At 37.3% G+C, this 22,651-nt stretch overlaps 2 protein-coding genes across 2 annotated transcripts; both read left to right on the forward strand.

Moving 5' to 3' along the window:
• Positions 1 to 3,563: 3,563 nt before the first annotated feature.
• On the forward strand, positions 3,564 to 7,433 carry LOC139143080 (lysozyme 1-like). The gene is made up of 3 exons (XM_070713242.1): positions 3,564 to 3,610; positions 5,766 to 5,960; positions 7,131 to 7,433. Exons 1-3 carry the CDS (start codon positions 3,571 to 3,573, stop codon positions 7,358 to 7,360), a joined length of 465 nt encoding a protein of 154 aa, XP_070569343.1. The 5' UTR covers positions 3,564 to 3,570; the 3' UTR covers positions 7,361 to 7,433.
• Positions 7,434 to 9,730: 2,297 nt separating this feature from the next.
• Positions 9,731 to 18,649, forward strand: LOC139143873 (caspase-8-like). Its single transcript, XM_070714461.1, has 6 exons — positions 9,731 to 9,915; positions 11,676 to 12,049; positions 12,914 to 13,149; positions 13,847 to 14,065; positions 15,538 to 15,798; positions 17,507 to 18,649. Exons 2-6 carry the CDS (start codon positions 11,721 to 11,723, stop codon positions 18,118 to 18,120), a joined length of 1,659 nt encoding a protein of 552 aa, XP_070570562.1. The 5' UTR covers positions 9,731 to 9,915; positions 11,676 to 11,720; the 3' UTR covers positions 18,121 to 18,649.
• Positions 18,650 to 22,651: the final 4,002 nt, after the last annotated feature.

Raw genomic sequence — 22,651 nt, forward strand, 5'->3', positions numbered from 1 at the left:
TAAGGAATTGGCTGAAGTGAAAATGCTTAATGACTTTCAAGAATGTTGTATTATCTAATATATGTAGCAAGTTTCATCAATTTTGATTGAGTCAATTCAGATATAAATCCCTAATTAGGAACGTTCATCAAATATGCAAATTAGCAATTATCTTTCACGACACCTTTCACACCTGATATATCTTGGTGTAATCAACATTTGTAGCAAATCTCATCAAATTCTGTGCAGTCGTTCTCAATGTATATCCGTTTTTTCTAAAATCATTAATTATGCAAATGAGCAGAAAGTAAGCAAGCCACACCCACCCACACCCACACCCACCAAAAACAGTTCTTGCCATTTGCAAACTGATTCTGATCTGATGAGCCGTTTTTGAGATATTGGGCGTACAGAAAGACAGACACACACAGATAGAGAGACAGAGAGACATCGCTGCGACATGACAGCTTTTTGCCATACAAATTTCTGCAAGAGCTTTTGCCAACCTAATGAGTTAGTGGGTGTGTGTGTCAATATGTACTGACTGATAACAATGAATTTTAAATTTTGACGCCTAAACCATTGGCATGGCCAGTGATAGGACAGAAACGCCGTTCCACTTATCACGAATACCCCCACCAAGTGTAACAATTTGTTTATCGGGTCCTAAACGTTATTTTCGGCAGATCGTCCAACTTCAGATAGACGTAAGCTGAGCACAATCACCTAAGTTTTCTGGACAAAGCATTAAGAAAATTTTCAATGGCGCTTTACACAGTGTCGCATGACGATGCTTTCTCAAACAAGCAGGTCTTTGATGCTGAACGATTATGACTAGAAAGCATATTCCACAAGGAAGCAGCGGCATTCATCTGTGCAGTTGTAGCTCTCGTTTTTCCCGGACGAATATGGATTGCAACGGGAAACTCCGAATCGTACGACTGAAAAAAAAAAGAGTTTTTCCGTCGCAGCGTACAAGAGCTATGGCTGCTGCTACGGCTACATATGAGAGAGAACGATCATCATAATTTGAGTCTTGTTGGTTGAGCTTTAAGATAAACTTCGTCACTTGAACGGAGAGATCTAAATTCTGGTTTAAGAAATCGAAAACTTTAGTGTATACACAGTCCACTCACAACAAGACTGGTTTGTAAGAGTGTGATATTGTTAGTAAAAACACGTGGCAACAATGTTTACGAAAAACAACCGAAACAAGTATACCATGCGGATTTTGTTGTTGTTGTTGTTGTTGTTGTTGTTATTTGTTTTTTTTTTTGGGGGGGGTTTCACACATCTGTAATACAACAATGTTTACGAAAAACAAGTGTACCATGCGGATTTTGTTGTTGTTGTTGTTGTTGTTGTTGTTATTTGTTTTTTGGGTTTTTAGCGACTAAGTTACGAGCAGTGATACTCCTATACACGTCTTGCAGTTAGCAAATTTACACGAACCAACTTAGGTTTGGAAATAAAATCATGAAAATAATGCAAAAAATTCGCAGCTATCGGGGCGTTAATATCAACCGCAGGCCAGCTTTGCCGCCTGTTGGAAGTTCAGCTGTTGTTGCCCTGCCATTATATTTGTTCGTACTTTAGATAATTTTGTTATTCTCTCTCTTTTGATTTTGATATCTTTAGCCTATGGTGTATTGTCATAAAATACAGTCCTATTATCTCAGAGTCCTGTTTCTTTCTCAACACTAAAAAAATAAAAGCGCCAAAGAGACAATATCATCGTTGTCAGTCTTGAAGCAAAAAAATCAGTGCCAACACATTGGCAAGTAGTTTATACGGGCACTTTGCTCTCTTCATGGGTTAACTTGCAACTACTTTCAGCCAAAGAGCACGAAAGCGAACCGAAATGAAGTCGGCATTTGTTTACCACATTCCCCGGTACTGTGTGTCTATCGTGTTGTTACCCTTTAGACCTACGTAACCCCCGGGTTAAAGTACGATATGATTACACCATATAGTGTAATCATATAGTGTAGCATATGGTGTGTTTCTGTATCGCCATGGTCGTCACACACATCTGTGATGCAACAATGTTTACGAAAAACAAGTATACCATGCGGATTTTTTTGTTGTTGTTATTTGTTGTTTTTTGTTTTGGGGTTTTTTTTTTGCTATTCCAATGAAAAGAGTTGAAACAAGTATACTAATAGTATTCTGATTTCTTGCAACTTTTAATTTTGCGACAGCTGTAACGTGAAAAAGCGTTGCGCTTAAGGTAGAACATGCATGTCCCGACGACAGATATTCGGAATCTCAAAGTTTTACAATATTCTTTTAGCCTGCCATTTGTATACGCTCATTGTGAAGCGTAAGCTTAAGTTTTCGACAGCTTAGTTTTGTGAAAATCGGTATTTTTATTTTTATTTTCCCCATAGAGATAATGGCGGCCATTATGAAAAGTACAAATTGATAAATATTCGGTAATTTGTTTTCCTAGTACGAAACTTTGCCCGTCGACCCCCGATTTTTATTCATAATTCTGAAAAAGAATGGTTGACAGTTTGTTTGTGAAAAGCTTCATTTTCGAGGCGCGAAGTGCTATTGTACTTTGCCTGAAATGTGCGATGCCAGATTCACTAACGTGAGAGAATGTCATGGCATTGGTATTTTTTATTTCCTCGCCCTCACAGTGTACAAATGTATACCAAATACTGCTCCACGTTATCTCTGTAATGTATTTTATTCCTCAAAGTCACGTAAATGTGTATCCCACACGGTCAGCTTCACAGATAAATTTCTACGGTCCACGTTGTATTTCAAATGCTGGCAGAAGAACATTCCATTATAGAGCGACAAAAGCGTGGAATTGCCTACCAGTTGACGTAAAACTCGCATGTAGTGAAAATAAGTTTAAAAGTTTACTGAAAGACTTTATATTATGACTCGCATTTCGTTGTTAAAGAATTGTACTGTTTTTTGGGGTTTTTTGTATCCTATCAACTTATGTTTGCTGTATTTATTGGCGTGAGCCCCGAAGAATATTACTCATTAGGGTAAATACGTCGCCCATAAAAAGTGTAAATAAATGAATGAATGAATAAATAAATAAATAAAATGAACCGGAATGTAGTTTATGGCATAAATATATGTTTTAATAGCCTTGATTAAAATAAGATACTCGATGTTATAATCATTGCATCTGGATTTTTACCGCTCCTTTCTCACGTTTTGCGTTGTCATCTGATGCAACTTTACAGGCAATACCTGTGTCAACAATATTTCGGAATAGTAAACTGTAAATTCATGGGGGTGAAAGCCTTACAGGAATGTTTACCGGAAGGGATTTATACAGACTGCAAAATTCCTAACTGCTATTATTAGTGCGGGCTTAAGCTTTGTCGTATAATTGCTTTTCCCTTTGTCGAAAAAGCATGTCTGCTTATAAGTTTACGGTGGCTCAAATGCTTTTGAGACCCCCCCTGCAAACATGTTCATCTTTATCTTGTGTACCCTAAAGGTGCCCGGACACCGGGCACCTGTGGTGTACCCCAGCCGTACCCACGCCGAATTGTTCAATCATTATATATAACGCCTTTCACAATTTATTCGTCATTTTGCTGCGCGCACTACCACAGAATGCCACGTCTAATATTCCTCGCTTCGTTGCTCACCGTCGGTAAGTAAACCAAGAAACCACATGCGATAGCGTTTTTTGTCTCGCAGACTTTATTTCTGTGTTCGCATCATCGCCTTAGAAAAATCATCAATCCTGTATATATATCTTAGCCTTAAAAAGTAAATGGACGTCTTTTAGAGAAAAACCTTGTTGTGATACGCATTCCCACCGGGCTAACGCATGTCTGTTAACGTAGAACTCGCCTCGGTGACAGATATTCGGACTCTCAAACTTCTACAATTCTTTCCTAATCTACCACTTGTGGGGATTCATTTTTAAAGCTCTTGGTGTAAGAAACCTTTTCACAGTCTTAGTTTTCGAAAATCGAAAATTTTATTTTTTCTCATAGAGTTAACATAGGGATGGTGGCCATTTTGAGTTTTAAATATCGGTAAATCTTGGGTTATTTGTTTTTTCTGGTACCAAAAATTGCCCTGTGACCCCAGATTTTTATTCTTGATTTAGTAACAGAATGGCTAAAAGTTTTGTGTGGAAAGTTTGATCAAATCAAAAGTTTAAGTCTTTCATTTTCGAGGTGCATACTACCTTAAAGCATAGGTAACAATTCAGAGTAGCTATTAACCATCCAGGTATAGAAAGTTTCAATCGAAATGAATTGTAAGTTGGCAATCATATACATGCATTTCTCAGTATGTATGGACGAAAGTATTGCAAATCCTTAGATTTTGACCAAGTCACTTGACTAACAGCCTTTAGTTTTCCCGCCAAAATCAAATACGGGGGAAATTAGATATTTCAAGAAAAAATGTACTCTAAATTCTTAGTTGATGTAAAGTTACATGAATGCTCGTGTAATTACCACCGATTAATTCAAAATTATTAAATTTTAACAGAGTTTTTCTTCAAAACCTAAAATAATTGAGCAATATTTTACATTTTATGGACATATTTAAATATTTCATAGATATGTCAATTTATGTCATTTGGGATATCGTGTCTATGTCGCGATCGTGATAAAAATGTTTTAGAATATACAGAGAAGGCAGAGAAAATTATGAGTTTATAAGCTGAAAATTTATGATTTCAATGTATGAATTTTGGCGGGAAGATATCAATTTTCAGTCAAGTGATGATATCTATCAATATTTATAATATTTGACTGTTAAAATTTCACAAAATTAAGTAGATGACCAAATTTCAGACTACTGACCGACCATATCACTTGAACTATACTAATACTGACAACACAAACAAGGTACTACTGAACGACAAAAGTGAGCCAGTTCTTTTGGCCAACTTTAAGAGACTTCATTGTATTCACTGATCTTCTTTCAAAATTAAAAAAAAAAACGGAAAGGAATTTTTTAATTGACCGAACCCAATACGTTAATGTTGTGCTAATACGGCTACTTCTCTGTATTTAAACATACCTTGAGCAGACGCATAAAATTACCTACAATATCGTTTCAAAGGTTACAGACATTGTCCATTGAATCATCTTTAATTATTAGACTGTACTAAAATCAGTGGCGTACATTTAACGCGGGATTCCGCGTCGACTATTGTACAGCCTTCGTAAAAATAAGTCTCAAAAGCGAAAACTTAAAAGGGTCGGTTTGTTTACTCTTTTGCAATTACAGTGACGTCATTACACAATTGAGTTTAGGGACATAAGCTTACACAAAACGGTGACTCGAGATTTTCACCTTTGAGGTAGAATCCAGTTTGGGACATGGATATCCGCATTCAAATTTTCACAATTCTTTTCTGATAAACCACTTGTGGGATCTCATTCAGAAGCTCTTGGAGTAAGAAACATTTTCACCGTCTTAGATTTCGAGAATCGAAAATGTTATTTATCCCTATAGGCCTACAGTGGAACACAGGAATAGCGGCCATTTTTCATTTCAAATATCGGTAAATGATAGGTAATTTTCCTCTCTAAGCCAAACTGTGCACGGTGACCCCTGCTTTCTAATCTTGATGTGGTGAGAAAATGGGTGAAAGTTTCATTGAGAAAAACTTGAGCAAAAGTTTAAGTCTTTCACTTTCGAAAAGAGTACTACCTCAAGTACATTTATTTAATAAAATAAGGAAAACATGTAGCGCGTATCGGGATATTTGCGACTTTTTCTGTTATAGTGAAACATACTTTTATGGTAGTATAGTTTTTTATCACCTTTCTTCCTTTCAGTTAGCTGCGGTTACGTACCACAGCCCTGCTTAGATTGCATCTGCTTCGTTGAAAGTAATTGTCGCATGCCAAGTAGTGGTCCAACAGGCTACGAGCATTGCGCATGGGATGTTGGGAGTTATTCATGTGGGCCGTACCAAATCAAAGAAGTGTACTGGATTGATGCCCGGATGTATGGCGGTTACTTGATGGGAGGTGAGAGGGTAGAATTTTTTAAGAGCTTTTTTTACTTAACCATGTTTGCATTTCTTTTGCAAAGTGTATTTTAGAATAAAGATATCATTAAATATTTTCGGTAGAGGGCGTCCATATACATGTAATCGTAAGGTTCAACTCCTGTAAATAGAACAAATGATATCTGTCGTGCACTGTCAAAGAATATATTTATTTGGACTTTGTGGTGCAGATTGTATCTGTCTCTGCCCAGCCTTTTCAGAATAGTTCACGTGTTCTGGAGTTAACAGAGCGCCATCCCCAGTGGAGCAAGGGCCCGCGTGCTCCACGGCCCCACAGTGGTTCGGGCGCAAGAGCGGCCTGATAATGATCGTTATTCTAGGTCGCCCGCGAAAACAGTCGGCACATCATGGTTGATCAATCTGAGTACCACCAGCAATAGAGTAATTAACAGCGGATCCATAGAGACAAACTCTTTCTTTCCGTTTCCAACACAATTTTTGTAACAATACATGCAATATTATTATTCTTGTGTCGTTTGTGATAAAAGATAGACACAAACAGGGTATCTTCGCTAAACGAGATGGGCGATTCTATTTTCAGCACTCTTTGTCAATATACACTGCTAAAAGATACCTACCTAACTAACATGTGCACTAAAGCGATTGTAAATTCAACGCGAACGATATAGAGAAAACCGGGATGAAATGACGCCAAGCGAAATAAACCCATTCTTGAAGAACTCGTATCTACTAACTCGAAAATTTATTATAAAGAAGCTCGATGGCTTGCGGCATGATCCGACATTACAACATTCATATTCTGGTCATGATGGTATAGAATAAAATTGTAATCAAGACTGAGAAACTTCGCGACTTTGCAGAAGTAAAATAATTTTAGCGATGCATGTACATGTAAAAATCTACAATGTTACCCTAATGCTTTACATCACTCTCTTCAGAAAGTGCAGCTAGTTTAGCAACCCAAACACTCCGTATGGCATCACTAACACCACCATCACCACCACCATCATCGCCATCATCATCATCATCATCATCATCATCATGTACGCCTTCGCAGTGAAGAAAATTCTTCCACACGCTTGCCTGCAATAAACTGTTATCCACGGCTAACAACGCTATTTTCAGACTGAATCCTGAATTGAAATTATTCTTCTCTTTCCATATGTAGACTGGCTAACTTGCACCAATAACTGGGGATGCTCCGAGGACAGCGTGCACGCATACATGGAGCGATACGCCACGAGAGCAAGGCTTGGGACCGACCCGACCTGCGAGCATTTCTCCCGCATCCACAACGGCGGACCCAACGGCCACACCAACCCAAACACCTTAGTTTACTGGAACAAGGTGCAGGACTGCCTGAATAGAAGTCTCTGTTGTCCAGCACCACCGGTCTAGTGTTAGAGGAAGATCTGCGCAGTCTCACCAGTCGTCACTTGTACTTGCACGATATGGCATCGATATTGAAAAATAAAAGTGATATCAAATAGCAAAATAATCTACTGAGTCAATCAATTATTGAGTAAAAGTACCCATGCATGCAGTGAAAATCATCCAAATTACACGAATATTGGCAGCAGCTTTGGCAAGATGTCAAATTCTTGGGCAAGAGGCAACGATCATGCTTTTAGTTTTCGCTATGTTGACAGGCATATCATTGTGAGAAACCTGGATGAGCTTTAGACGTTTAATCGTTCAATCGAGAATTATCTTGACCACCGCTATAATAAACACGATTGGAACTAATTTAGTAGAAAGGACAGTAATAATGTTGGTTTCATCAGCAACTTTAACATTATCTACTAAATTTCTTTTTTTGCAATTCACTTGTTTTTATGAGTTATAACATAGTAACTTTTTCAGCTGTAAGACACCTAACACTTTTAATAAATTTGAAAAATTAAAAGATCTTTTCCTCCAAAATGAGTTCCAATCGTGTTTATGTCAAATCAAAAAATGTATTTCCGGTAACACGTCTCCTAAATAATTTATTTCTATTTGCTTACACCTATATAACGCGGTAAAATTTAGAGGATCCACTCGAAATTTTCCGAATGCAAAAAAAAAATGAAATGTCTGGGATCGGCGGGCTTTCTAGGGTAGGTCAGGTCAACGGACACCCCCATATTTTTAATTGACTCAGGCCTAATCCGAAATACACAAAGTCTGGTCGTCAGCGAACATACCCTATCGCGCCTTCTTTGAGACAAAGGGGAAGGTCATTCATAAAAATACAAGAATGGGGTTCTAGCATAGACGATTTTAGGTACTCCACACACAAGTGACAGGGTCTACGAATCACATTTAAGACGATGAATACATTTTCTCAGTTCTACCTGTTATGTTAATATGTCAGGTAATAGCGGAACCATTGAAGAAATGTCGCGGAAACATTTAATAGCTTGTTTGTGAGAATTTCATGATCAATCCAACTCGAAGGCTAATAAAAGCCGATTGAGGCGATCAGAATCAATGTCGCAGAGTAAATTATCCGTTTAATGGCATAAATAAGTGAAATCATTTTCAATCAACTCTATAACCAACGAAAACCTTCTCACTTCCTATACTACTGTATCATATAAGGGGCCTATTTTTTCGCTTGATTCCGGTTCTTTGAAAGTGTAACTTACTGACTACCCATCAGTACTGAACCATTTCGTGTAAGTCAGCGTGTCTACCCCTCATATCTAAAAAAATTGTTTTCACACATTGCTGGCGCAAAATATACTTCATTTCAGAAACGCCAGTAAATACAGTGTTGAGAGACCAAAATAATCACACGCACCTACTTATGATATGTTTTGTAAAATTTTCGTTTTACAGAAGAAGCATCAATGTTGAGAAAAATCTTTGCATTAGAGTTGATGTAAAATGGATATCTTATAGAGTTAACACAGGGATGGTGAACATTTGAAAGTTCAAGTGTCGGTAAATATTAGGAAATTTGATTCTCTTGTACCGAATTTTGCTCAGAGACCCTGATTTTTATTGTTGATTTCTAAAGCAAATTATTTAAAAGTTTCTTAACGAATAGTTCAGTTTTACGTCTTTTAATTCCAAAGCGCGTACTACCTTTATTGGTCATGTCGTATTTTCAATCGTATGAAAGGGTAGTAATCGAGGGAGGGGGAGAGGAGCTCTGTTATTGGAGTTATACACATATGTACCACAGGGAACTCTGGCTCCTTTTTTGTTTGTTTGTTTGTTTGTTACGTGTGGTTATTTCCATATACAATAAAGAACCAATAAAGAGTTGTGTTCATGTTCGTCATGTAGGCCTACCGCGGTTTTGACCGCAATTTTTTTGATCCCAGCGTAACTTTCGACCTTAAAAACGCATTTTCGATTCTTCATTTTATAGAAAATGCAGTGTTTTGACGGTCTTTTGCCAAAAAACTGGAGTTTTGACCCGCTCCCTCCATTGAATGGAAACAAATTAATTGTTGCTTAGCAGTTTGGACGGTCTGGTGTACACTTTATGTTAGGCTGCACCTGAATTTCAGAGACAGTTTCCTTGATCGCGCGCCGATAGAGGGCGCTGTCGGTATAAGTTCTAGGCAAAGCCATTGATATCATGTTTCGCTTTAACATTAAGAAAAAAACTCCTCAACGTTTGTAAGATTGAATTTTCATCAGTCTTGACTTGCTTATGGTGGTTGTTGGTGAATTAAAATTGAAAAAGTCTTAAACACAACTGCCATTTCCATGGTTACAGAGAGGTCAGTGAGGTCCCCTCGATCTCTTACGCGCATGCGGCCCAAATGATCTATTTTAGGAATGATGGGGAAATCCCTGAACAACCCGGACGTTTGAGTTGTATCATTATTTACACGAATAGAATAACCAGTTTGCCTTCTTCGCAATTCGACGGACCTCTTCTGTGGTAAAACAATGTTCTAGGCCTCAACTCATTGAAGTTGGTTCTGTGCTGTCCCGCAGAAACTTCATTCGGGGTTAGTATCACTATATTTCACAATCTGCTAGCTTTCATATCGTGATTCGACACACCGGGCACTTGACGGGTGTAGGCCACAGCGCACTTTGTGCTGGCAAGGTCACCGAAAATGGATAGCCACGAAGGTAGTTTCTAACTTTCTTCACATAGAGAGGATTTTGAATTCATCGTGTAAAGTTCGGTGACGCGATAGAATAGTTCACACAGCTCTATATTGCTCCACAGGGACTTCGCGTTGAGCGAGTCAAGAAGCGTCTGTGAAGACTTCGTGAAAGCTGCATTCAGATGTATGTAGCTCCCTGGTTTTCCCGAGGCACATGTGTGGAGGGGAAAACACCTGCACACGAGTACGCCGGGAAAACAGTGGATTACATAGCTGCAGCCAATTGCACGGCTGTTGATTTTGTTACATGTAGATACGCATACGCAAACGTGACTAACCCGGCCTTATATTTGCAATTTTTGAATTGTTGAGAATATTTCCCTTCAAAACGGTTACATTCAACGACTTACATAATCGTACAATTTTCAAGCTCCAGTACAAGCAATGTAGAGGTGAGAGAACGAAGATGAGTAAAGGATGATGTGCAGTCGTTAAAGTTGAAAGAATTTTCATCCTTCGGACCATCGTCTTTCAGATCTCCCTTGTTTATTAATAGATAAGCTTAGATGTTTTAAAACCCGCGACAAAGTACTGGGTCGCCTCACTCTGTGTTGCAGGGCTGTGTGTTACCGGCTACGCCTCCCTCCAGTAGCCGGTAACAACACACAGGCCTTCCACGCAGAACTATGGGTTGCCTTGTTGCAGTTCTGTAACTTATAACTTTCCATTGGCGATTTTTGATGGTGAGGAAAATGTATTATAAAACTTTGAGAGCTGCAATATCAGTGCCCTACTTAAGGCCTCTAACCCTTTCACACCAGTTCCCTGTATACAGGTCCAACTTTACCATTGAAAACAATGGATTTGGGACAAACCATGGTGGTGAAAGGGTTAAAGTAGAATGCACTTCAGGGACAGATATTTTAGACTCTCAACTTTTACAATTATACTTTTGTGGTCTATTATTAGTTGCAGTTCATTTTGAAGTTCATGGAGTAAATAAACATTTGTGAAAAATTTATATTTTTCTTATAGATTTACTGTAACACACGTATGGCAGCCATTTTGATTGTAATTTGTTTTCATAGTACCAAAATTTGCTGTTCTTGATTTTGAAAGAGCATGGTTTAAAGTTTTGTTGAGGAAGGTTTAGCAAAAGTTTCTGTCTTTCACTCTCAAAAGACTTAAACTTTTGCTCAAACTTTCCTTAAGGGATTTTTCAACCATTCTCTTTCAAAATCAAAATAAAGCCTAGGGGTCACCGTGCAAATTTTGGTACTAGAGAAACAAATAACCAAAGATTACCGCTATTTGAAATTCAAAATGGCTGCCATCCCTGTGTTAACTCCATGGAGAAAAATGTAAATTTTCTACTTTTGAAAAACGAAGCAAGTGAAAAGATTTCTGACACCAAGAGCTTTAAAATGAACCCCCACAAGTGGTGTATCAGAAGAGAATTGTAAAAGTTTGAGAGTTCGAATATCTGCGAATATCTGCCATCCCCCCCCCCCCCCCCCCCCAGCGCGTTCTACCTTAAACATGCAGAGGAAATAAACCTGAAGACCTGAGATGAGTTGTTTAACATAACAGCATGCATGTGAGCATGAATGGCCATTTTGTGGTTTGTAAAGTAAATTTTTGCTGTTGTTTTTCAGAAAGTCACTGTCGTTTGGTTTTCCACCCCTCAGCCATAGCCTACAATGGATAGAAAGGATTTTAAATACCGGAAAATTCTCAAAAGTGTAGATGAGAATTTAGTAGCAAGGGATCTGGACATGCTGAAATTCCTTTGCCAGGATTTCATCGCCGATGGAAAACTAGAGAAGGCTAAGAAACCCAGGGATGTATTCCAGGAGCTGGAGTTCAAAGGTTACATTGGCCCTGGAGAAAATCTGTATTTTTTGGCAGACATTCTCCAAAAGATACACAGAATGGATCTCATCAAAAAGTTGGAATTAGGGAACACTAAGGATGTGCTGGCGAAACTTGCAGTTATCTATCGGCATAAATCTATGTTTTCAAAATTCAGGTAACAATAAACATGGTCAACATTTAATGTGTTGTTAAATATTATACTATATTTGAAAATTTTGTCTTCAAAAATGCATAGCTACCATTATCTAATGGAGGTCAATAAGCGTGCACTTTTGAAACAAAGTTTATTAACACCAGGTTTCTGGCAACGTGCAGTGTCTGGGAAGCTGATAGCTTATAGGTGGGTTGAATATCACACAAATACTCGTTTCAAAAGAGCCAATCAGCTTAGTTTCAGACTCCTCAAGTTGGTGTAAATAATTACTGTCCACCAATAAGCAATTACCTATGGGTCCCCTGGTTTTCTTTGGTAAGTATTGATAAGCTTGAAAATGTATCAGTTGATAGATCTGATTATGAATGTCTGTATTTCACAGTATTTCCCTTTAACCTGCTTAAAATTTAACAAAAAGTATGGCCTATTGCATATAAAGTGGCAGGATGGCATTCATTTGTGCAATAAATTATACGTTATCAATGTTGCATATGTCCCAACGAGCATGAACTTCACTGAAAGTATATTAGGGGAAAAAAATTCACTATTTTTTTTTACTTGCAGAGATTGACAGGCAGTAGATATGGGCATCTTGAGTAAATGTTGAGCACAAATATTTCTCCGGAAAACACAGTCATAAAGGATGACATAAACCCTTCCATAGTTTGAATAACAAACCTCATTTTCTGTGGTACTGATTTGCATATTATTGGTAGAAACCATTGACAGGGAAACAGGGGTGACAGCTGGTTATATTTGCCCAAAATTTTGTCTGTGATTCATAAGTTTAATCAATCAAGCGTATAATCGAAAAAATACAATATTTTAAGGTGTAATGATGACTTTTTTATTTTTTTTGCTTAGGTTGCTTTTGCTTGAAATCTGTAACTCTTTGACAAATGAGGACTTTGAGTCCATGAAATATGAGTGCCAATCCATGATAAGCAAAGGCCGACTCGAGCAGATTAAACATCCTGCCATGCTGTTATCGTCACTCCAACAAAACGACCACATCTGCGAGGGGGATGTCAGTTTCTTGGAAGAGCTGATGGACTCCATCGGCAACAGTGAGATGCTGAGAAAGGTACAACAGTACAAAGGTAAACTTCGTATCAATTTGATTTTGAAAAAAAGGGTTAATGAAACCATGGAAGTGTGAGATCATAAGAGTCAACTCTCTTTGTTACGTAGAAAAATGTGTAGTAAACGTAAAACAGCATTGAATACTCATGTTGTTTTTCATGTACATTTCTTATTATAATATTCTTTGTTTTCAAGCCAACAGCCATACTAGCTACTACATCTTTTAAATTTCATGCTTTTTCATTTTGCTGTTATTTTGTTTGTCGTCCAGTGTGAAACAAATTACGCATTTAAATACAAACCCTACTAAAATTGATTTGTCTGTTTTTCAAATAATTCATAGAATGTCCATTAATATTAAACTTGCGGATGTCCTTCATTATTAACACTGAAGCAAACAATACCGTCAGCACTTCAATGTCAGATAATGGGTCCCTCCTTTGTCCTATATTGTCGGAAAAAATATTTTAACACCAAATCAAAAAAAAACAATGTCAAGCATGATCAAGAATAATTCTTCTAAATTTTCCCTTTTTTTGACAAATTGCATTCCAAACAAAATATAAAAATGTTCCCAATCCACCTACCATATTCCTTAAAGGCATTTAAGTTGAAGCATAATTTTATTTTATTCGGTGCATTACATTCAACAAACCAGTGGTTGATTAAAATGTACGCAATATCACAAGTTGACTGCTTTCTTCACATCTACAGCTTCCATTATAAAGTCAGACGACGCACCAGGAGTGCCTAGGGATCTTCAAAACTATCATGAAAACTTGCCTGTTCAGCCATCTGAGTATCGCCAACAACATAAACTCCTACCACCTGCCCACTTTCAGTTACCAGCGGAACAGCGACAAGAGCAGCTTTACCCAGGCACAGTGGCAGCTCAGCCTGGACAGATGCAAGCCCCTCCTCAGTGGCAGCAAGGTAGTATTTCATCACCACTCTGTGATTGGATAACTCTGTCATGTGATCAGTTGAAAATGTCATGTGATTGGTAAAACAGTATCATGTGACTAGATTTAAATGTCATGTGATGAATAAAAAACATGACATTGGATGAGTGTCATGTGATTGGATAGCACTGTAATGTGGTTGGATGATAATGCCACGTGATTCAATTACAAGATCATGTGATTGCATGGATATTGCCATGTGATTGGCATGGATATTGCCAGGTGATTGGCATATATCATTACCTGGTTGGATATCAAGTTCAAGTGCAACTTGAATGTTAGTCATTGGATCATTCCAACACAAACGTTTAGCCAAAGTACCAAGAATTGTTCCTTTGTAAACATAACTATCATCACAATTTTGCCACACATAGATTCTAACAGACACTAGGGGCTGTATGTGACATCTATGTGTTACTTGTGAAGTAAAGATTATTTATAGAATCTTACAATATGAATAAACCAGATTGCAAGTCACTTGGACAAGAAAATATCTCAAAAAGTGTTGCGTATGCTACTAGATCTCTCAATAATGTCACTACTTATTAAATTTAAAGCCATAATGTCTCCACTTGTTCCAATGAGCCATTTCCATGGAGACCAAGTAGAGTGAAGGGCTTACAGCTTCATTCAAAATCCCCTTGGAACAATAGACTCTTGTGCATTCCATTTTGGGGGACCCCTGGTATTTGATTCCCAGTGTCATGCCACCAAGCTCACTTCTATCAAATAGTGTAGACTTGCCTGCCAAGCAGTTTTTCAAAACACTGATGGTGTCAATTGATCCTTAAAGATACCAATAAAAGTTGTTTGCAACGCTCTTAAGACTCAAGTCTCTGCACAGATCATCTGGAGACATTACAGCTTTAACCGTCGGAGCAGAATTTTCATCATTGATGCAGTAGTAATGACCATCCATTTTTTGGGTGATGTGATGGACTCCGTGACCCCGCATTTGACAAAATCAAGGTTAAATGCTGAAAGTACATCTTTTACCAACCAAAGAGCACACATCTCTGACAATACATCCTCAATTTCCTCTGATCACAATGCCGGAGCAACTAGTAAATAGTTTATTTTCTGATATTTACAACATAACGAATGAATTTGGTTGAATCATCATTTTGATGTCACATCTGTAAGCTTTGTTTGGGTCTACAGAAATGTATTATTTCAGAAATTCGCAGCACATTTTCCCAACAGAAATATATGAGAAAAGATATAAAAAAGTTGGAATACTCTTAACTGACTTCAAAACATTACAAAATTAAATAGTAATAAATAAATAAATAAATAAACAAACAAATAAATAAATGAAATAAATAAATAATCAAATATACATTGTATAAATAATTGATGAACAATGTAATCACATGTAGGTGAAGTGCAATAGAAATTGTCCAATGTCATCATAGAGTACACATTGCCTATTTTTCATTTTAGCACAAGTCCATGGTCCACAGATTCCCCAAGAAGGGTTCATTGAACCGGTTATGGAGCGTACTGGTACAGAGGGTAGCAGTGACCTTCAGAACCAAGGGACAATCACAGAAACAGTATGCCAAGATGAGATGCCACATTACAAAATGGATACAAATCCTCTGGGTATATGCGTGATCATTAATAATGAGAATTTCTCCTACGATCCTACAATACCAAATTGCAAGGATCTCAAAAGGAGAGAAGGCAGTTCAATAGACAGAGGTATGTATGGTTATCTCATTTTCTGCCATCATGGTGTACAGTCAGGGTGTAGAACTATCACGAGAACTCATGAGTTCATACTGTTGTTGGGCGCGTTATGCTTGGTTGAGAGCATTGGTGTAAAATTTTTATCAAACACAAAACTGGTAAATGCTACTGTCAAGCTACTAGAGCTACTGTCTGACCATCGCCAGAACATTTCCTTATAAGGTAGAACAAAGGGTACAGATAGTCAGACTCTCAAATTTCTACAATTCTTTTCTGATCTACCACTTGCTGGGGTTCATTTTAACGCTCTTGGAGAAAGGAAAACTTTAACCAGCTTAGTTTTTCGAAAATCAAAAATTTAATGTTTTCCCCATAGGGTTAACACAGAAAAGGTGAAGTACTACGAATTACGTCAAAATTAGTTGTGGTGTCATTTTCTTGAAACTTTGCACAATATTCTTGGAAGTTTTGTATGTGCAAAATTAAATAAAAAATGGGGGTCACCATGCTCGTTTCCATGGAAACGGACGTTAAAATGGCGTTGTTAGAAATAAATAAAAATGATATAATTCACTTAAACTAAAGAAAGAAATTATAAAACGCTTAGCAAATGAGTTAATTTTAATAAATACCAAGACTTAAGATCCATATCTATCGAATGTATAGTTTTCATGATGTTTGTGAAACTATTTTAACATAAATATCGATTACAAAATTACGATATCAAAATTATACCACTACATAATTTTCGAACTTTCTTCCTGTCGCTTTGAATGGTGTCATTTTGACCAAACTTGGCGAATAAACTCCTGACATAATACCATTTAGTTTACACTTTTAATAAAAGGGTGTCACCATGCTACTTTTAACAATATCTCCAGGTGAATGGGTAATTTGCGCCATATAACTGGGAGAGAAATGTTAATCTTTCGCTCATATTGAATAAAAACCAGCTTCCTAGGGGGTCAAAATATTACAATGACATTGTATACTCAGCCATGGTGTGCAGGTCACATGTATTTCTAAGACACTGGGTCAAAAATTAGGTAAAAGCGCAATTTCAACAATAACAGGTGATGTTAAATACATGCGCTTCATATTAACCCATTTGCGGCAGGCTGGAGTTAAATCTGCGCAGAAACGTTCTAAAGCGTGTGGCGCGTCCGAATTCGTCGCCCTTTACCTTAACACAGAAATGGCGGCCATTTTGAATTTCAAATGTCACAAAATGTTGGGCAATGTTTTTTGCTAGTTCCACACTTTGCATGGTGACCCCCAATTTTTATTGTTGATTTGGTAAGAGAATGATCGGAAGGTTCATCCAGGAAAGTTTGAGCAAGTCGGGTAGTATGCGCCTTGAAAGAGAAAGACTTTAACTTTTGCTCAAATTTTCGTCAAGGAATCTTTCAGCCATTCTCTTTCAAAATCAATAATAAAACAGTGACATTTGAAGGTCAAAATGGCCCCCATCACTGTGTAAATTGTATGGGCAAAAATAAAGTTACTGATTATTGAAAAACCAAGACAGTGAAAACTTTTTTGCACCAAGAGCTTCAAAACGAGGCCCCACAAGTAGTAAATCAGACAGAAATTGTGAAAGTTTGAGAGTCTGAATATCTTTCCGTGAGGTGCATTCTACCTTAACAAACTTGAACTTAGGTGTAAGATCTGTTATCTTATTGGGTTGTAACTTGGCACATTTTGGTTTGTTTGTTGGCAGATAAACTGAGGGATCTCTTCACAAAGTTTAGGTTCATTGTCAAAGTCGAAGAAAACCTCACAGCTGCTGATATGCTCAGATACTTGGAAGATGTCGGAAAGGAGGACCATCGTCCGTACAGTTGTCTGGTGTGTTGTATACTCAGCCATGGTGTGCAGGACAATGTATTTGGTTCTGATGGCGTAAAGGTCGAAATCTCTGACTTGACGGGCTGCTTCAAGGGTATCCGTTGTCCTGGTCTAGTTGGCAAGCCAAAATTATTCTTCCTGCAGGCTTGTCAAGGAACAGACCACCAGCGAGGCGACCTTGAAGCTGATTCAGCCCCAAGCGTCCCAAACGAAGCTGATGTCCTGCTGGCGTATGCCACTGTTCCGGGGTTTGTTTCCTATCGTAGTACAAGTCAGGGGTCATGGTTCATAACGACCTTAGTGGACTGCCTCAAGGAATATCACGCACGTGAAGACCTGCTCAGTATCATGGTCAAGGTCAATCAGAGAATAGCAGAAGGTGAGGCTGAAATGAGAGTAGATGGAAGGTTCGGCATCTACAAACAAGTACCAGCTCCACTGGTAACCCTGCGAAAGAAGGTTCGTTTTCCCCCGACGACGTTTTAAGATAATTTGATTGACTTTACGCTAAGAGGATACCGTACCAAACCAGAAGTGTATAAAATAGATTTGTATGGGCAACCTCCAGTGTTTTTACCAGCTGATAGTTTGGCTCAAAGTAAAATTATTTGAGAATTAAAAAAAAAAATATTGTTTTGACATAATTGCAATAATTGTAGCCCAAGGCTTGCTAGATTGTTTATTTGTGGTCAGCTGTATGGCCCATCAGCTACAATTATTGCAGCTAAGTTTATGATGTGCCAAGGGAAACCCTCATAACATGAGCAGGTCACTGCCATAGTGTAACATTAAGGTAGTATGCGTCTCAAAAGTGACTGACTTAAACTTTTGCCAAACTTTCCTCCAAGAGACTTTCAACCTTTCTCTCACTGAATCAAGAACAAAAACTGGAGTCACCGGGCAAATTGTGGTACAAGAGAAACAAATAACATAAAATTTACCGATATCATGACATTCAAAATGGCTGCCATCCATGTGTTTACTCTATGGAGAAAAATACAAATTTTTTAGTTTCAAAAAAAGAAGACAGTGAATAAGTTTTCTTTCTCCAGGAGCTTTCAATTCAGCCCCAACAAGTGGTAGATCAGAAGGAAATTGTAAAATTTTGAGAGTCTGAATATCTGTACTTGAGGTGCGCCTTGAATGTGAAAGACTAAAACTTGTGCTCACATTTTCTGTGAAGAAACTTTAAATCATTCCCATTTGAAATCAGCAATAAAAATCAGGGATCACCTTGCAAAATTGGCAACTAGAGATGCACATTACCCAGTATTTACAGACTTGTGAAAGTAAAAAGGCTGCCATTCTTGCGTTGAATGTATGGAGACAATAAATTTTCAAAAAACTTACTCCAAGAGCTTTAAAATGAGCCCCCACAAGTGGTAGACCAAAATAGCATTGCAAAAGTTTGAGAGTCTGAATATCTGTCCCCGAGGTGCATTCTACCTCAACACTGGAATCACTATCTTCAGCAGGGTATTTGAATGAGCAATAATAGGTCAGTGGCTGATATCATTCTGCAGTTATGTTGATAAGCTCATTTGAATTTTGAATATCATTCTGCATTATGCAGTTATGTTGATTAGCTCATTTGAATTTGGAATGATATCATTCTGCATTATGCAGTTATGTTGATTAGCTCATTTGAATTTTGAGTGACATCATTCTGCATCATGCAGTTATGTTGATTAGCTCATTTGAATTTTGAGTGACATCATTCTGCATCATGCAGTTATGTTGATTAGCTCATTTGAATTTGGAATGATACCCACTACTGACAGAGAAATGTTATATCGACAATGCCCAGTACATGATGACTATGTTTCGGTTTTGAAATCCCAGCATGAAGACAGGAAAAACTTAACATTGAATTTCCATTGTATTGCTATAGCAAAGTGTCATTGAGATTTGAAAATTGTAACATACAATCATGTAACCCATCTTCATGGATGAAATACAAAATCACTGTCATTTGATATTGCAAGTCCTGATCACAGATTTATATGCGAGTTGAAAAACATGAATTTTATCACAGCACAGTAATCACTGTGTTGACAATCAGCAACGTCTTTTTACCCTCTTAAGTTTTCCCTTTAAATGTAGTTTCACAATTTTTCATGATGTGAATCGAGACATGACAATACTACTCGCGTCTCATCAATCAATTTATGAAGAAACTTTGCATCCAAACCTTTGATCATTGAAATATGAGTGCTTGAGAGCGCCCTCTATGGTTCATGTATAGCATTACTGTTGTTACAAGTGCTTACAAGACAGACATTTTTTATATTAAATGTGTTCAGATAAACTTGATTGAATTCCATGCAATTGCAATGCATTTAATTTCTGAAAGAAGCAAGAGCTCTTCATCGTAGAGGGCGCACTTTATGTAAATATTCCATGAAAAATTGTTCAATGAAGGGAACTCAGAATCAATAATTTGTCAATGGTTGACAATGAAACCTTACAAAGTAAGGAGTCATGTCATCATTACATCAGAGATAATACACAATAGTCATATATTATATATAATTACAGATTTATAGAAAATGTGATTTTTTTTGTGCCATTGGCTTGTAAAAACTGCTACTGTACAAGATTCATGGAATATTTCATCCTTTAACTTTTTATTCACATTATCTTTTACCTTGGATTTAATTAATGTAGGACCAGGTAATGTTAAACTTCCAGAGTCATCTATCAGCTTTTGTAATTTGTATTCAATATGTACGACTTACTTGGTCATAAAAGAAGTACCTGCTTGCTTCTATTTCCTCTACTCCCCTTGCTAAACCTGACCTCTGTATTGGTCTGTAAACAATAATCAATTATGCATACAGAAATACTGTGGTTTGAAATGGTAGCAGATTATTCGATCTCATATTTATTATTTGGAAACTTACAGACTGGTTGTTATAATAATGTTAATTATGAAATTATAATATTCAGTACTGGAATGATATGATTGGTAAATTTCAATTCATATGCCATATAAAGTCTTACGTATGTGCTTGACATACCCCATATAGCTGACAATATTACAGGGCTTGGTGCAGTAAGCATTGTAGGAAATCAGACTGTGATAGGATTCCGAACATTTGAAGGGCCAACTGCTGTATTTACAACAAGAAATTGCAGCTGTCACAAAAACTGAAATAATCATGAAAATTTACAGCTATGTACCCTGTATTGTTTGGAATGCTATCATTAAATCAAGGCTATAGCACATGTACAATTGATTCAATGTGGACTTCAGTAGAGATGTAGATTATTTCCATGGTACAATAACTCAACATGCTGTGTGTGATTGGAAAGTTATCTCCAATATTACAGCAAGGAAACAATTTGATTGTTCTTACTGACGAAATTCTCCCATGTATCAATAAACATCAATTCTCAGAAACTTGTTTTAATGTTTGTGTTTGTGTATCAAACAGTTACTAGCTACTTTTCACAACCATGGATATGAAAATTGGTAACTGTATCAGTAAACAGCAAACTAAAAGAAATGAAATAAAGGCAACTTTTCTTGCCGAATGTTCCTGATGGAAAAACTATTCCTGGGAGAAGTTTCTTCTCATCCTTGATTCTCGTTCTAAAACTTAAAAGTCAATATTTTTGTACTACACTTTGTAGGTGAATGGTCAAACTTGGCCATTTCACTTTAAAGTTCTTGTCCGACTGATGTACGATGTCCATAGGTCAGTTCTTTTAGTTTTCTCACATGGATGATGTGGTTGAATTTTCTGTTGAAACAATTATTTCCACATTTTCATCACTTTCTGTCTGTAGATTCTGGTCACTTAAGGTGAAGTACTACGAATTACGTCAAAATTAGGTTGTGGTGTCATTTTCTTGAAACTTTGCATAGATATTCTTGGAAGTTGTGCAAGTGCAAAAATGAAATAAAAAATGGGGTCACCACGCTCGTTCCATGGAAACGGACGTTAAAATAGTGTCGTTAGAAATAAATAAAAATGATATAATTCACTTAAACTAAAGAAAGCAATTATAAAAAACTTAGCAAATGAGTTAATTTAATAAATACCAAATACCAAATACCATATCTATCGAATGTATAGTTTTTATGATGTTTGTAAAGGGATTTTACATAAGTATCGATTACAAAATGACGATATCGAAATTATATCACTACATCATTTTCGAACTTTCTTCCTGTCGCTTTTAATGGTGTCATTTTGACCAAACTTGGCGAATAATATCCTGACATAATACCATTTAGTTTACACTTTTAATAAAAGGGTGTCACCACGCTACTTTTTACAATATCTCCAGGTGAATGGGTAATATGCGCCATGTAAATGGGAGAGAAATGTTAATTTTGCGCTCATATTGAATAAAAACCAGCTTCCTAGGGGGTCAAAATATGACAAGGCTATAGGTCACATGTATTTCTAAGAGACTGGGACAAAAAAATTAGGTAAAAGTGCAATTTCAACAATGACAGGTGATGTTAAATACATGCACTACAAAATAAACCATGTGCGGCAGGCTGGTGTTAAATCTGCGCAGAAACGTTCTAAAACGTGTGCGCGTCCGAATTTGTCGCCCTTTACCTTAAAGCCGCAATAGCTGCAAATTTTATGCGTTATTTTCATGATTTTCAAACCAAAGTTCAACTTGGTTTGTGTAAATGTGCTAACTGAAGGAGGTGCATGTATATAGAAGTATCACTGCTCGCTGATTTGGACTATGCCTACACATTTTAACAGGTTAAATAATAGACGGGTGCGACACTCAGAAAGTGGCACTCCCACGGAAGAGTACAAAAATGCAGTATTTCGTGAACATGCACATCGTGATCATCCAAGAAGCAAGCAGGATGTCATCAACTTGAACGCATGAATCACGATGGCCGACATTTTGTGGTCGTAATCTTCATTTTCTCTATCATGTGATTATATTTTGAAAATGGTTGGAAATACTTTGCATGCCACTTTTCGACACATGAAAGTGTTGCACACTTTTTCAGTCTTTAACCCTCTGAGCGCCAAAG

Source organism: Ptychodera flava, chromosome 11, assembly GCF_041260155.1.
Source record: "Ptychodera flava strain L36383 chromosome 11, AS_Pfla_20210202, whole genome shotgun sequence".
Classification (NCBI taxonomy): Eukaryota; Metazoa; Hemichordata; class Enteropneusta; family Ptychoderidae; genus Ptychodera; species Ptychodera flava.

What these genes read in the sequence shown, in the direction of transcription:
- LOC139143080 (XM_070713242.1), top strand. Translation starts at nt 3,571, where the DNA reads ATGCCACGTCTAATATTCCTCGCTTCGTTGCTCACCGTCG. An exon ending in CGCTTCGTTGCTCACCGTCG is followed by an intron (nt 3,611 to 5,765) that starts GTAAGTAAACCA and finishes TCTTCCTTTCAG; the next exon opens with TTAGCTGCGGTTACGTACCA. An exon ending in TGGCGGTTACTTGATGGGAG is followed by an intron (nt 5,961 to 7,130) that starts GTGAGAGGGTAG and finishes TTCCATATGTAG; the next exon opens with ACTGGCTAACTTGCACCAAT.
- LOC139143873 (XM_070714461.1), top strand. Translation starts at nt 11,721, where the DNA reads ATGGATAGAAAGGATTTTAAATACCGGAAAATTCTCAAAAGTGTAGAT. An exon ending in AAAGGTACAACAGTACAAAG is followed by an intron (nt 13,150 to 13,846) that starts GTAAACTTCGTA and finishes TCACATCTACAG; the next exon opens with CTTCCATTATAAAGTCAGAC. An exon ending in AGGCAGTTCAATAGACAGAG is followed by an intron (nt 15,799 to 17,506) that starts GTATGTATGGTT and finishes GTTTGTTGGCAG; the next exon opens with ATAAACTGAGGGATCTCTTC.